The following is a 15,051-nucleotide window of genomic DNA, read 5'->3' on the forward strand; positions in this document are numbered from 1 at the left end:
CCCCCCCCTTTTGTTTCCAGCGCTTTTTTCTAAATTGTCCCAAGGTGGGTATTTTCAGAGATGCATCACTTGAGTAGCTTTGGAAGGTCTCTCTGAGTGATATCAAGTGTTGCTGCAGTCATTTCTCAAAAGAAAAAACATTTTTCAGAATGATTTTTTTTGTCTTAAATACTTAACTCTTGCATATTTTTTGATATTTATGTTGGCTACTCTGTAGGTAAAATAGAATCCTTTCTATAAGATTTTGTTGGTCATAATTGTTGAGCAGTAAAGTATAAAAGTCAATACATGTATTTCTAGATATCAAGTAAATCTATTGGGTCAAATACTCTGTTCTGCCATTTAAATAGACAGCTGTCAATGCAGAAGTGTAGATGAAAAAGCATAATAGATGTGATGTGGTTCATAGAATAAGTGTGGTTTGCAGTTTTGCAGTCCATATAAAAGCAATATACATAGAGCTTTAAAAATATGTGTTTTCAAAGGATTTTAATGATGAAGTAGTATCTATTCCAAATATTTACTTGAAAAATGTTGTCTTGGTTAACTATATTGAAGCTCAAAAATCTGTTCTGTGGTTTGTGTTGATTGCCGCATTTGTGTTTCCAGTATAGTCCATCTTTTACTAATTGATTTTCAAGTGGTTTTCATCAGTGCTGTATTGTTTATGGATGTAAAATCATGTTAATGTTTCTCAGAGAACTCAGATAAGCCTATGTGATGTGTAATGCCAAATGCTTCATTTCTTAATGTAGTAAGTTTATTTTGACTACATATAAACTACACTTTATATGTCTCAGTTCTTGATATCTTGCTGTTTCATTTTCTATCACTTTCCTGAGGTTTCCTTGTTCTTCAAAGAGCAGAGACTAAGTGTCAAAAATAATAGGGGGTGAGTCTGTTTCTCTTTCACGCTTTCACTATAGGAGTGGTAGTTGACTAGGGATGCTACTTTGAAAGTTTATGAAGGCAGGAGAACTGCTTAGAGAATGCAGTAAGTCCCTCTTCCTATTTGCTTTCAGGTGGAGATGGAGGTATCTTACTCTTTCATTCTTCACAGGGTTACACATCGTTCTGGAATGATTGCATCTCCTCAGGATTGCGTGGCTGTATGTTAATTGAATTGGCATTACGAGGGCGTCTTCAGCTAGAAGCTTGTGGAATGAGGCGCAAAAGTCTATTAACAAGAAAGGTAAGTGGAGGAAAATGGTCGCATTTACTTTTGTGTCATGCTCCAGGCAATACAGTAGCTATAATTACAACTGGCTGCAAGGAAAAAACAATTTATTTTTTTTTCTTTATGTGGGGATAGGGATTCTAAGGAGTGACCTACGTTAGATGCATGGAGTTAAGCATGTTTAAATAGTGAGCTGAAGTGCCTTGGAAAATCTTCTGTACTTGTGCTCTGCTCCTGTTTGTTCTCTTGACGTGTTCCTGCTGCTGTTGGGAACCTTGCACAAACAGTTGGCAGTGGCTCTGGCCAGGGTGCGGTGGGAGCAGTTACCGCTGAGAGCCAGTAGCACCAGTTATAATCTGCTGAAGGAACTGGCTTTTGCAACGTTGGTGAGATGTGGGCTGGGGCTGACAGGAATGGCTAAACTGACAGCTTGCCAGAGTATCCTGCAAGCCACCACTTTAATTCTGGTGTACACAGTGTTGCAGTTTGTGCTTGCAGTGCATAGGAAGGAAATGATCCGGGTTCATTGGGCCCCTGGGAACACGAAGCTGTAACTAGTTTAAGCAGGTGAGTGGTGTGTTAAATTTGTTGTACTCACTGGTCTTTAAGATGGGCAAAATTTTAAGGTCCTTTATTGAATTAGGCTGAAGATTTGAGGCCTTAATTTATTACTTTTGCCACTGGCTTTTTCCTTAGTAGAAAATGTGCAAAGTCACACTGAAGAATTTTTACTTTACCAGCATTAGAGGATTCTTGTAAAATAAGCTTATTGAAAACATGGTCAAATGTTGTCTGTCCACCACAAATAAATTCTCCTTTATAGCACATTTCCCTGTCAATAGTATCTTTTGCTAAATTTTTTTAAAGGAAAGTTTACAAATGCCCCAATCTTCTCCCAGCTTCTTCCTCTTCTGAAGAATTGAACTTCTGTTCAGCCAAACAGCTCCTACTTCTTTTAGCTTCGTTTAAGCATATTCAGCATTGATTAGTTTGCACTTTTTTTTTTTCTCCAAAACTTTTGGCTCCTTAGGCATTCAGGAATGTTCTCTAGCAGTTATTTTCATTCTGTGCAAACCTTGTCAACTCTATCTACTTGAAATTTTAACTATATTTTCTTATAGGAAAATGGAAAAATAACCTGCTGATATCTTCAGTAAAGAGTATAACAAAAATATTGTCATCTTTTGTGGATTTTTGTTTTGTTTTGTTAAATTTTATCATGTGATTTTGTGGATGGGTTGGTGTGTTTCCTCTCTCCCCTCTTCCTTCTCCCCCGCCCCATTTTAGGAGATCTGAAAGCTACCCAGTGTTAAAGTTTTTCTTGTTACTGCTGTTGTAGAGGAAATGAGGAATTTCTTTTTGCAGGCAGGAGAGTTCTGTGAAAAAGGCTTTAACTTAAAACTCAAGTGAAGATTGGTTTCTGATTAAGTAATTTCTTGCAAATAAAATCCCTAATGGCTGATACATATGAGGTGTCTTCTCCCTCTGCACCACCTCTCTCAATTTAGAAATCATTCTCATGAATGACTTGTGTTGTTTTGTACCTTATTTGAAGTTTTGCAGTAACACCAAATTTTAGTTTTGTTTTTGTGTTAGCTAGATTTAAGTGGCTCAGCTCTACCAAGTGTCCTCCTTGTCCTCCTTTTCCAGGCTTTACTCTCCTTGCCCTCAGCTTTCACTGTGAATTAAATACTGTGCTTAGTGAGTGGAATGAACTGTCTAGATGCATCCAAGTTTGTGATTCAGTGGCAATACCATTTTCTTTAGCCTCTCAGGTTAACCCTTATTTCTTCCTCACCCAACGTCCATACTCAGATTTTGCAGGAAAGAAAAACCTGCTTAGAACTCAAAGCTTTGATTTGTGAATCGAAACCGTGTATCTTCAAGCCATGGTCTGAAGGGAGTTTAGGCTTCAGTGACTGAAATTGTTGCCTGTGTTGCTGCTGAGAAGGGTACTCCTGTCTTTGCAAAGAGGCTTATTTGAGTCCCTCTTGGGTTGTTGCTAGCATTTGTGTGGCCTTGTCAGGTAACCCCTCTGGCTGAAAACTAATTCACTTCTTCAATTAGTTTACTTTTTATTTGAATCACTTTCTTGATCTTGTCATCAAGTGGAGCTGCTGGCACAAGTGATAAGGTGAGAACAAGAAGAGGGTAGAACTATTTCATTGAGCAGTAATATGGATTTCTAACCAGCTTAACTGTGGCCTTGGTCATACAGCAGACTTGAAAGATTGCTAGCTACAGTGATTTTCACTTCAAGCCTTAAAGCAGGTGGATCTTTGCTGATAAGTTGGGTTTTTTTGCAGTTTCTAAGGCAGAACTTCAGGATGGATCAAGATGCATTGTATCCATGCTTGAATAGAGAGACAAATGAGACTGAGAAACTAGCAGACCAAGGACTTGATGGACCTTAGCAAAATTTGAAAAGTCAATATGACGTATTTTGTGTTGCAACATCCTTGTAAATTTGGCTTAAGAGTATGTAATTATTGCATCATTTTGGACTTCTATGTACTGGCATCAATTTAGAAACAAATAAATGAATGTTGAGGTTTATATATAAACAAAATAATTTCTAAGATTAGTGGTTATTGAAGATAAAAATGGTACTCTGTGCTGCCTTAACAGCCTCAGAAAGCAAACTAAATCGTAAGAGTTCTTAAAAACAAAAGAAGTGCCAACAAATCCTTGGTGGATTAACTTCAGTATTTTATAGTTGACAATTCTGAGTGATTCGTGCATGAGTGAATTTTTGTATTAGAATTATTGTATTAGATATGGTATCATTATTTGTATTAGAATAATGAGATTTACTTAAAAATCAATGCAAGAGGTGCTTAATCTTTAGCATTTTTTAATTGCAAAGCTGCATTGTTGAAAATGCAAATTAAATATTCTTCATAATTGAAATTTCCTCAGGAGTTGGATACAAGGCAATCTAGTACCTGATAAATCACTGAAAAATTGGAACAAAAAAGTTTTTTTTCAATAAGGCTAAGTACCATCATCTCTGAAGAACCAGGATCTTAGCTTCTTTCTCTACCTTAGCTTATCTGTTAAAGAGAGAAAAAAAAATAAAACCCTCTCTGTGGATGCTTAATTTTCTGTGGTGATTCAGTTCACAAGATCCTCAAGCCACCTAGATTTCCTGCTCATCTTGTGCTGTTACGACGCTGAAGAGAGGTAGCCAGGAATCATTCATTGATAAATCCTTCTTCAAGAAAGGGCAGATCCATGAAGATACAGAGGCTTTTGCTGTTGCTGGTCTTCATGTGCTGGGAATGGAAGAGGAAGAGAAGGACCATGCAAGTGTGAACCAAACTGCTTTTGTTTGGGGGGGAAGGACAGTCAGAAGAATCTGTGAAGTAAATATTCACTGTAGCAGAGAAGTGAGAAGAAATGGTGCTGTAAGCCTGGCTGCCGAGAACAGTAAACTTGGAAACAAAATCACTGTGCCTTGCAGCTTCACAGGAGCTTACCGAGTCCTGACTGAGTTGAATGGGGAGGTCAATGTTCCTTACAGCTCTTTTCTCTATAAATACCTGTATGTTCAGGCTCACGTTGTCATGGTAAATTATGTTCAGGATAGCTTCTTAAACTTCTTTGCAGTGGTAGAAAAAAGTATCTTAACCCCAAATAAGCAAGGAAAGCTGTTTTCTGAACTTTTTTTTTAAAAAAACCATATATCCTAGACTTAAAAGCATTTTTTAATCTCTTCAGTAAGGTTTGTTTTACTTGTTTTTGGGTTTGGTGGTTTGTTTTTTTTTGGTAATAAAACACAGTCAAGAAGATGATTTCACATCTGACCTGTTAAAGTGAGATGGTGAGTAGTAGGTTACCAACTGCAGCAGGCTGGAGCTTATCCAGTGTAACTAAGGTTACTGTGAAACTAATCGTATGGGACACTTCAAAGAAATTAAAATGCTGTTGGAATGTCAGTTTTTAAAAGAAGTAAAAAGAAATAAGTTGAGTGGTTTTAGGTTAATATTTAGGTAATATCTGAGAGGTGGATTTAATAGCATCTTAAAAATCCAACTTGAAGTATGCTACTGTATAACTAAAGAACAAAATTTCAGAATCTGGATATAAAACTGGGAAGTATGTAATATCATTATATGTGTTTAATAGGAGTTTTGAATGACACTGTGGTGCAAGCTTGTAAACCAGAAAGATAAATACACGTTGTTGTGTGTTTAGTTTCAAATACGGATTGTTCGGATTAAAATGCAGTTGTGTTCTTAAAACCAAATATCTGAGGTTTGTGGTTGGAGTGATCTCCAGCTCCCCAAAATGGAGATCTGGACAGTATCTCAAGAGACCATTTTGAGCAATCTTGATGCAGTAACAGATAATGAGGTTTCTCTGGTCCCTCCCTGGTAGGTGTTTAGTCTTAAAATTCTTCACTGTGTGTTTAATTTGCCTGTTGAAGTTTTTGACAGTCGTGCATCTTCCGTATTTCCAGAATAAGGTGGTATCTGTTATTTTCCCAAAGTAGGCACCCTAAGCTACTGTTTGATACCCTCTTTGTGAAAATCTGTGCTTTCTTTTTAGATCTAAACAAACTTCGTTCTTTTTAACCTGGCATTGTGGACTGGTTCATTCTTGCTGATTTTCTTAAAAATAGTAGTTTCTATGCTTTATTTATACCATCTAAATTGGAAATAGTATTCCAGCTATGACCTGTTAGGTATCCACAGAGATCTCTTCAGCAATTTTCCTTTTCATTTCATCTCACTGACTTTTTACACATCTCCAGTTTGGGATCATCTTGCCAGTATTGAAGCTGTCTTACCATTGCAACTCATTTTAGTGTCATCTAAAGACACTATGAAAATGTATTGTACTCCTTTGTTGTTTGTAGTAAGGATTATTAGAACTACTGAACAGAACTAAACTTGGGATGTATTTCAATAGGACACTTAAAGCTTTTCCAGGACATCTTTCTGACTACTGTGAAGCTTTACAAAACATAAGAGTTTTCACTTGCTTTGTCTTTTCTATATGTGGAATTCTATTGATGTGTTAGTTTTTCTGTCAATTGCCTGGTATCTTTTTAGCTCATGCTTATAAAGTGCTAACTTGTAAAACTATTTAAATTGAAAGATTTAATCATTATTTTCATAACTAGCTTTGTAGTAATTCTTCTTTTCCTAAGGAAAGATAGATTTCATTGTTGCTATTTTGTTTTTATTCAAACATATTGACTTGGGCTAGTTCAAGCTGTATGTTTTCATTTGGTGCTCTTGTTTTTCTAAACAGAAAAAAATGGTATTTTTACATGGTTTATATAACGACTTTTAAACAAGCAGTTACTCAACTCTTAAGTTTTATATTACTGTGAATGATTTTTTTGTTGTTGTTGTTCTCATGAGGGAAGAACTCAATTTTAGAAGTTCTTTAATAACAACCTTAAATTATATTGCATTTATTATTGCATATTAAGGGGTTTATTAGTGCATACATATTTCACCTAATACGTGTGTTTTAACTGTCAGTGAATGGAACGTGTTCTTTGGAGCTGTAAAACTTACAGATGTTGTCTTGCTCCTATTCTTATCCATCAACATAGTTTTCCTGCTTTTCCAGTTTGTAATTTATTTCTAAATTTCACGTGGCCTGATTGTTTAACTGCAGTATTTTGGATAAATTGACTTGAAGCAGTAAAATAGACTGCCATCAGAGAGTAATTTAACACTGTAATGTACTTCGTTTTGGGGAGGAAGTGAAGGACCTGGCTGGGTTAATGGTATCTTCCTTAAAAAATAGGCATGGTATTAATACCGTAGTTTTAGTCAGTTAAGGTTAATTTAAGTTATAGATAAGCTAATACTTAATATAGCTTTGTAATTAAAATCCCAGTAGTATTTTTTTTTTAACAATTAAGTATTTTTTAAACTTCTTAGAGGTGGTTCCTTGGTTTTGATAACAGGTAGATTTTTCCAGTTTTTATTAATGGATGTTCATGGTATAAGAATTAAGGCAAAATACTGACTGCATTTTGTTCTGTCCTAGGTGATTTGCAAGTCAGATGCTCCTACAGGGGATGTTCTGCTTGATGAAGCTCTGAAACACATAAAAGAGACCCAGCCTCCTGAAACAGTACAAAATTGGATTGAACTGCTTAGTGGTAAGCCTTGGACATAATGTATTTGCTTTTTTTTACCCCAATAAATCTAATTATCTGGCATCACTAGAGATTATACTGTAAGGTTTTTGGGGAGAAAGTATGCAAAAAAGTTAATTAGTATGTCCTGTAGGGTAGTCTCTTGACGATTGTAGCCTTTAATCAAATACCAAGTAACTGTTGCTTTTGACTTAACTTGGTACAGAAAGGATCTAGATGGAAGTGTCGGAGGACATCTCAGCTCTGTGGAAGAAAAGCCTTCCGCTGACTCTGAAGTAAATCAAAACTGCACCCTGGAGATCTAACTGCCTAAATTAAACTGAAATTAATAATGACTCTCTTTTAACATGGAGTGCTTTTATTGTTTTGTTAGTTTTTGTTTCTTTTTTCTTCTGTAGCCAGAATTCATTACCAGGGTTTGTCTGTTTTTACAAAACATGTAAAATGCAGCTTCCTTGGAGTAAATCAGAGCAAGCTTCAGTTGTGCAGACAGTGCAGGAAAACCCCCTGCTGTTTTGTCAGTAACATGACTCTGGCAGGTAGAGGGTCATGAGACTTGAAGTTGTCTATCTAAATCTATTTGTTACTTGTAACAACCGATAAGTAAGAGTTTCAAAAATGTGCACAATCTCTCCATCTTTCTCTGCCGCCTTGTTTTCATTATGCTCTTCCCGTTCGTCCTGTACCACTTTAAACAGCCTTCCTTGCACATCATTTCATACTCCTGTCCTTGCCATCCCTCCCCTCTTGCTCCTTGACTGTCAGGCAGAGGGGGGAGAGAGGAGAACAAAGCAGTCCTTGTCAGCAGGGGGCATGGCTGCTCCATAGCCTTGCAGTTCAGTTCTTGCTCAGCTCTCCCTCACTTTTACAGTCTGCAAAAACAATTCATTTTTCTTGTCCCAAATACATAATTTGTGCTGACCTTTCACCTTCTCTCTCAGTGCAGAGTGCATCAAGTTAGTACTGATTCAAAAAAGGTCAACTAATGAATGAACAATGTTGTAGGTTTTCTTTGAGCTAAGTTAAGGTTTTCCTGACCCTGCTGAGCTTTGGCTGTGAGAAGATAGTTATCTTCAGTGCTGTGGCTAAGACTTGGATCAATCATTTCTACTTGCATATGATTATTAATTACTAGTTCTCAGATGGCATTGGGGTTCTTTGCTTTTTCCATAGTTTAGAGGACAGCCCTTTGAAGAAAAATATTTGGTTTGTTTTTTTTTTTTTATACTCTTACAGAATTTTGCTTTAGGGCCTGGAAAAATAGCTGCTCTGTCTGTAATTATCAGTGATGCAAAGAATGCTGCTTGAAGTTACAGTACATATGAGTTCAAAGCCATCATGAAAATATTTTTATGGATGTGTAAGATGATGTTTTCCATGCTGATGTTGTTATAAATAGCCTCTAAGGGAAGCAAGTGTAGGGCATATAGAAGTTTGGATAAAAATGGCAGGTCTTCCTGTAGATGTAATAAACGCGTCTGTGTTTGGACAAGGAAGTGTCTGTGTAATTGATGAGATTGGTCACAAGGTGTCACCACAGTACTGATTTTTATTACTGTATAGCCACATCCAGCTAACAAATGTAGAAAAAACTAGGAAATGTCCTTTGCCTTGTGAAACTCTAAGGAAACTACTTTTGTGTGATATCACTTTTGTGATAGTTTCATTCATGGTCAAGCTCGGAAATCGCATTCAGTGAGGTGTGGGGGTTATAGGGACTTGCGTATAGTTCAGGCCTGGGTGAGTTCTCTGCCTTTCACTATGCATTTGGTGTCACCTCATTTGTTTACTTAACTTGGCTGTTACTCGGATACACTGTATGTCACCATTGCAGTGAGAGAAACCTTAAAGTCATCTGTGTTGGATTATTATTAACCAATTAATTTTTAAAAAGCTTTCTGATATAGAAACAAATTGATACGGAAATTCTTGTATCATTTGTAGAAAAACCCCATCTGTATAAGGAATACTGCTGTTTCTTCTCTCACTTCCTAAAATGCATAGACTTTTTTACATGAGGAGGGGATTTTAATACTTGAGATAAATACTTAGGCTGGACCTGAAGTTTTTAGTTAAGCAAATTCTTAAGCAAAGGTGGATTTCTCAGTGCTTAACAATTTTAGCTTCGTTGGTAGTTGTTGATGCTGATACTGTGCTTTTTAAATTCACTCTTCTATGCACACACAGTCGCACACTCTGAAAGGCCAGATTTTCCCACCTTAATAAAAAGCATTAGAAGTAATTTTTAAAGAAACATTAAAGCCCCTGTGCAACATGGGCTCATGTCTACACCCCCACACACACACACACACACTCACACAGTGCATGGTCACTGTTTCACCTGGTGGGGACAGGAAGGGAGAGAAGAATGAAAACCTGAAGCAAGAGAAATGCACAGGGTAGGTGTGCATTAGCTTGTCTCTGTGGCAGAAAGAAAGGCAATGACACTTCTTTCAGTCTCTGAAATGGTAAAAGGCTGGAAGCAGACCAATGCACAAGATTTGAGGAGATTTTTAAATTTTTTTTATTTTATTTTTTATTTTTTATATTTTTTATTTTTATTTTTTATTGTAAAATTTTTCTTCATGACTCATTTGAGGTTTGCTTTTTTCTATTCCTTCAGTACAACCCTGCTTATTTGTCATATTCTTAATTAAGACATGGCTTAGCTAGCATTTTGTCCAAACTTTAAATGTACACTGAAGCTCCTCCAAGGAAGCTCTCATGGTCTCTGTCTCTGCCTATATCCGGGTAGGTCAGAGATCAGAGCAATGCTGACATTAGCACAATATGTTAGTGTAATAGTCAGCTATATGAATTTGACAGTTCATTCTGCACCACAGGGCTGGGGGGGAAGATCACTGTAACAGTACAGCATAAACTTTAGCTAACTGTTGGTTTTTTCGCTTGCTTTTTTAGGTGAAACATGGAACCCATTGAAGTTGCACTACCAATTGCGAAATGTCCGTGAACGGTTAGCTAAAAATCTAGTGGAAAAAGGTGTACTGACAACAGAGAAACAGAACTTCCTTCTTTTTGACATGACTACGCACCCTCTCACCAACAACAATATCAAACAGCGCCTTATCAAGAAGGTTCAAGAAGCAGTTCTTGACAAATGGGTGAATGACCCTCACCGCATGGACAAGCGCTTGCTGGCACTTGTTTATTTAGCCCATGCTTCAGATGTTCTGGAGAACGCTTTTGCCCCCCTTTTGGATGAGCAGTATGATTTAGCCACAAAGAGAGTGCGGCAGCTTCTGGATTTAGACCCTGAGGTTGAATGTATGAAAGCCAACACAAGTGAGGTTCTGTGGGCTGTTGTAGCAGCTTTCACAAAATAACTGCATTCAGACTGAAGTGTTCTCTCCTCTTTCATGTAAACCAGTTGTTTCTCTTCTATTGACTATTCATGTTTTCTGTAATTTGTACCTTCTCACATGATGAATCGGCTTTTGTTTCATGGGAATTGTAAGTGGTGCATTCCCTCCTTCTCTGTGTATCTGTATACAGGATTCTGCTGGTACAAGAGACCTTCCTGTTTAAAAACAACAGAAAAAGGTTTTACTGCCATATTGGCATTCCATTTCCTATTCAGTTTGAGTTATCTGAAATACTCTCTTTAATCTATTTTTCATCATATTGTTATTGAAGTGGTTTAACATGGAAAACACCTCAAGGAGGAAATGTGCATGCAGTTGGACCACTAGTTTCAGCTGACACAGATGTGTGCATGCATCAATACTTCTGCAGTACAATTCATAACAGATTATAAAGGGCCTTTTTAAATCACCAAAGCTCCATGTTGAAGTGTCTATCAGGACATTTTATACACAGATGTTATTTTAATTATCTCTAACAAAATTACTTTAAAAGCAGAAATGCCATTAAGCAGCTTTGTCAATAGTTCCTGTAAAATGCCCCGTAAGTTCTACTTTTCACACAAGTCTCTTGCATACTTACGTTTTTGTTAGAACGATAGCTGAATCATAAGGCTAGTATAGAAAGGTCCAATTGTTTCATAAACCAGTTTTGGGATGGGATACATTCCATTATATTGTATATATAGTTCAAATTGTATATTAACAACTGCCCCATCTGAGTATTTTGCAAGATAGTTGTACACCTGGTGCCCCTTATTTGCTGTCAGCCATTGCCATTTGATGGAAAGAAAGGCCTCCTGTAAAGAGCATGTACATGAAAGCTGTTTGTTTCCAGTGTCTGCAGAGTTTGCCATGCAGGTGTTCTCAGTCTATGCATTGCCTTCAATAATTAGTGTACAGAAAGAGACCACTTTCTATCATCATTTGTACTTTGTTTTTTTCCTCTGCTGTATGGAGGAGGCTCGTGACCAGTACAATTCTTGAGTGCGGTTTTTAATTTTGTACACTAATTAATGTTTGTCTCTTAAACCTCATAATCTATTTCACAGTTTAAAAACAAAAAGTCAGTCCTAGCAGGTGTTGCATGTAAATGGTTAGCAAGTAATGACTGCAATTCAGACGATTAGGATTTCTGTAATGGGACGCTCTGCTCTATTTTATTTTTTTATATACAATTATGCTGATTAGCACACTATTGTAAAAAAATAATATAAAACTCTGGCTTTTTAAAATTTATTGCCTCTTTGCCACTGCGTGTTATCTCCCATTGGTTTCACAGTGTAAATATTATGCATTGAAAAAATTAAACATTGATTTATATTTTTTTTTCTCCATAACAATGCAGATTTATAGTGGGGCTTACAGGTGTTTAGAAACTTTTTTGGTTTATATTCAGAGCAAGAATACTAGATGGTGTATAACTGTAGAGTTGAAATTTAAGGGATCCCTTAATCTGTATACTAGCTTTTTACCTACAGTAAATAAACTATGATCTTGAAAGTGCCTGAAACAGAGCAAGCATGTCATTTTTATTTTTTGTTGCTAATTAGAAAGGTTTTATTGCTTAACTGAAAGCTTTAGTTAATATCCTTCTTATTAGAAAGGGAGAGTTTATATTAAGTAGATCAAACTGACCTGATCAGTGGTGTCGCTCAGATCTGCAGGGTTCATGGCTGAGACAGACCGAGTTAGCTTGTGATCATGCAGCTGTGCCTGCCATGGGTAGACCTCTTCTATCTTGAGCACAACTCTACAGCCTCATCTGTGACTGGACTTGCAATTTTGCACTTCATTTTCAATCATTTAGATGCTTAAGCAGTTGATGTTAAAATACAACTTAAATTCATCATACCTATATAACCTTTTTTTAATAAAGGTTTTTAAAATATGCTCCTTAACACTTAATGGCACACCGTTCTTTCAGTTCTTAAATGCCGTTTCTTTAGAAAAATGAAATTAAAATTATATTGTAAGGTATTTCAAACTCTGGTTTACAAATAAAAAGATGAACAGTGTTCTCTCAGTTGTAAGTTGCTGTGTTTAAAACTTTGAGGAGCTTGGGCATGAACTTTGGATGTTTTCTTTTAAACATTTCAAAACATGATTGCTTTAGGTGGAGGGAAAATGAAAGGTGCCATGTTGCTCTTGTAGTTGACAGCTTATAGAATACTTTCTGTGCTTGATAGTATATGCTAACTCACTGCTTTCATTGTCTCTCACTCCTGTGATCTGTTGAAAGAAGAGAAAAGTAATTATGTGGAAAGGTCAGGAAAATAGTACTCAGGAGCAAGTTGAGTGCACAAAACTTTTCAGTTGGCTTTGAAAATCTAAGCTACTTGAAGCATGCTTCAGACTGAAAGTATCTTTGATAGTCCCTTTTCTGTCCTCTTATCTTCATTCTGTATTTTCCTTGTTCCTGCTGGTTTCATGTTAGGTTGTGGAGGATATTGGGGTTTTGTCACCATTACAGCCAATGTGGTTTAAAAGAAGTCACTGGTTAATTCCCTCCAGAAAGAGGTTGGGGGTTTTCTTCTGCCGCCCTCCCCCCCTCCCCGACAAGATAACAGCCTACGGTATTTATCAGCTTTATTTTGCTTAAAGATAGAAGCGCTCTCTGTGATGGGGAGAGTTTGTACTGGGTGTTATCAAAGAACTTTGTAAGTAATTAAGGTTTTGTGAAGAACAACAGTGTCTTTTGCTAGACCACCTGGTATAAGCCTGGATGTGCAGGGGAAACAGATGAGCTTTTGGAGTCCTGAGTCCTGTGTTGTGCTTTAAAAAAACCCAAAGCCTCAGGAGTACTACCAGACCTTATGTTTAACAAGGAAGGTAAGTTTGGTAGGGACTGCCTTAGCCAACATCCTTGCCTTAGTTGCTATTTCAGGTTCTAATAACATGGTTAAACACAGGAGACTGCTTTGTTCTGCTGAGATTCAGGTACCCTTCTTCCCATTAGCTGCTACTGCAGCTTACAGAGACGTGGAGACTTGGGTTTGGGATGCTTGGCTGCTCTGAGTCCTCAGCTCTCAATGGGTGCTTAAAGTGAAGACTGCCTGAACTTGAATGTGTACCTCAAGGAAGAACATGTATTATTGAGGGATGCATTCTTTTAAAACTAACTTTGTAGTTAATGTCAAAAACAGAATTTTGAAAGTTACGTCCCCAAGCAGTGTGTATATATATAGTTTTACTGTCCTTGAGATTAACATCCTCCTCTCCTGTGTTTCTAGAGATGATGTTACAGTGCTCCTGTATTGGATGCTAATGAAACCTGTGTGCCATACATGATGCTTTTGAGGTGAAAGTTGCATAAATTGGCTATAAAAGGCTGGCACCTGAGTGCTCATGTGTTCACGCCCATTTCTCCTACAAAGTGAAGACATGTATTAACCAATGTGTTCTCTGTGAACTGGACTGAATCTGTACTGAAACAAAATAAAGCACCCTTTCAAGCTATGAGCTGCAAATGGTTACTGCGTATCATATGCATGCATTACGTAAAGGATTTTGTTTTGGTGTTTTTTTCATTTGCTAAGTAATTGCTACTTTTTCCTGAGGCTCTGGCCTTCACCAGTTTGGGAAACAGAACTTCAAGATTTCCATCGAAGCCTCACTTTTGTCTCAGCTGCGCTTCAGGTAGTTAAAGCCCGTTATGTCCTAGTTTTCCCTATTGTCCATCTGTCTTTCTAGGTGGAAGGGGGTTTCCAGCTTCAGAGAAGTACAAATTTCTTGAAAGACTAACTCATTTTTTTTCTGTGGTAATGCTTGATGTTTACAACAGTTTAATTACTTGGGAAATGAGATGCTGTCAAGTGCTTTGTAAGTGCCAGATACAAAGTGTGATTTCAGGTGTGTGTAGGAGGTGGCCTTCTTGGGTAGGAGGGGAGGATCTTTGGATGGGGAAGCAGCATGGTCAGACCTGCTGCCCGTGTTAATCTCTGAATAAGATCGGGAGTTTCCTCCCATTGGGTCTTGTTTTCTCCTGCCTACAAAGTAGCAGCACGAAGCCTGTGAAAAGCTGACAGTAGGAAAGGCCTTCTGACTCAGGAGGAGAAAGCTGCTGTAGAAACAGTGAGAAGAAAAGCTGGTTCCTAAGACAACAGAAAAGAATAGGGGAAGAAATTCTGATGAGTGATAGCCTTTGCCTTTACCGCCTGACACCTTTCTGTACTTCCAATTTGCTGGTTTGCCTTTCTTCTCTCTTGACTTTGGCCCCTGATCTCTCTTTCTTCTGTTTTCCCCATTGCTTGGTGACTTCTTTTGTACCTTGTGAAGGAGTTGCACTATTTTCCAAGAGTGTTTCCACTCTTGCCTTTTTATTACTAACCTTTTTTTGCTTTCAGTTTCACAGTCAGCTCGAGCTTCAC

The 15,051-nt window shown here is 37.4% G+C and overlaps 1 protein-coding gene across 1 annotated transcript in view; it reads left to right on the plus strand.

Annotated features, from left to right (window-relative positions):
* Nucleotides 1-11,583, plus strand: part of GOLPH3 (golgi phosphoprotein 3 (coat-protein)) — a 41,395-nt gene extending 29,812 nt beyond the window's left edge. The window contains exons 2-4 of the mRNA XM_009894230.1: nt 1,061-1,192; nt 7,190-7,304; nt 10,221-11,583. Coding sequence (XP_009892532.1) covers nt 1,061-1,192; nt 7,190-7,304; nt 10,221-10,645 — 672 coding nt within the window. The 3' untranslated portion in view covers nt 10,646-11,583. The remainder of the gene's footprint in view (nt 1-1,060; nt 1,193-7,189; nt 7,305-10,220) is intronic.
* The last annotated feature ends 3,468 nt before the right edge of the window (nt 11,584-15,051 follow it).

Source organism: Charadrius vociferus, unplaced genomic scaffold (genome assembly GCF_000708025.1).
Source record: "Charadrius vociferus isolate BGI_N301 unplaced genomic scaffold, ASM70802v2 scaffold70, whole genome shotgun sequence".
In the NCBI taxonomy this organism is placed as follows: Eukaryota; Metazoa; Chordata; class Aves; order Charadriiformes; family Charadriidae; genus Charadrius; species Charadrius vociferus.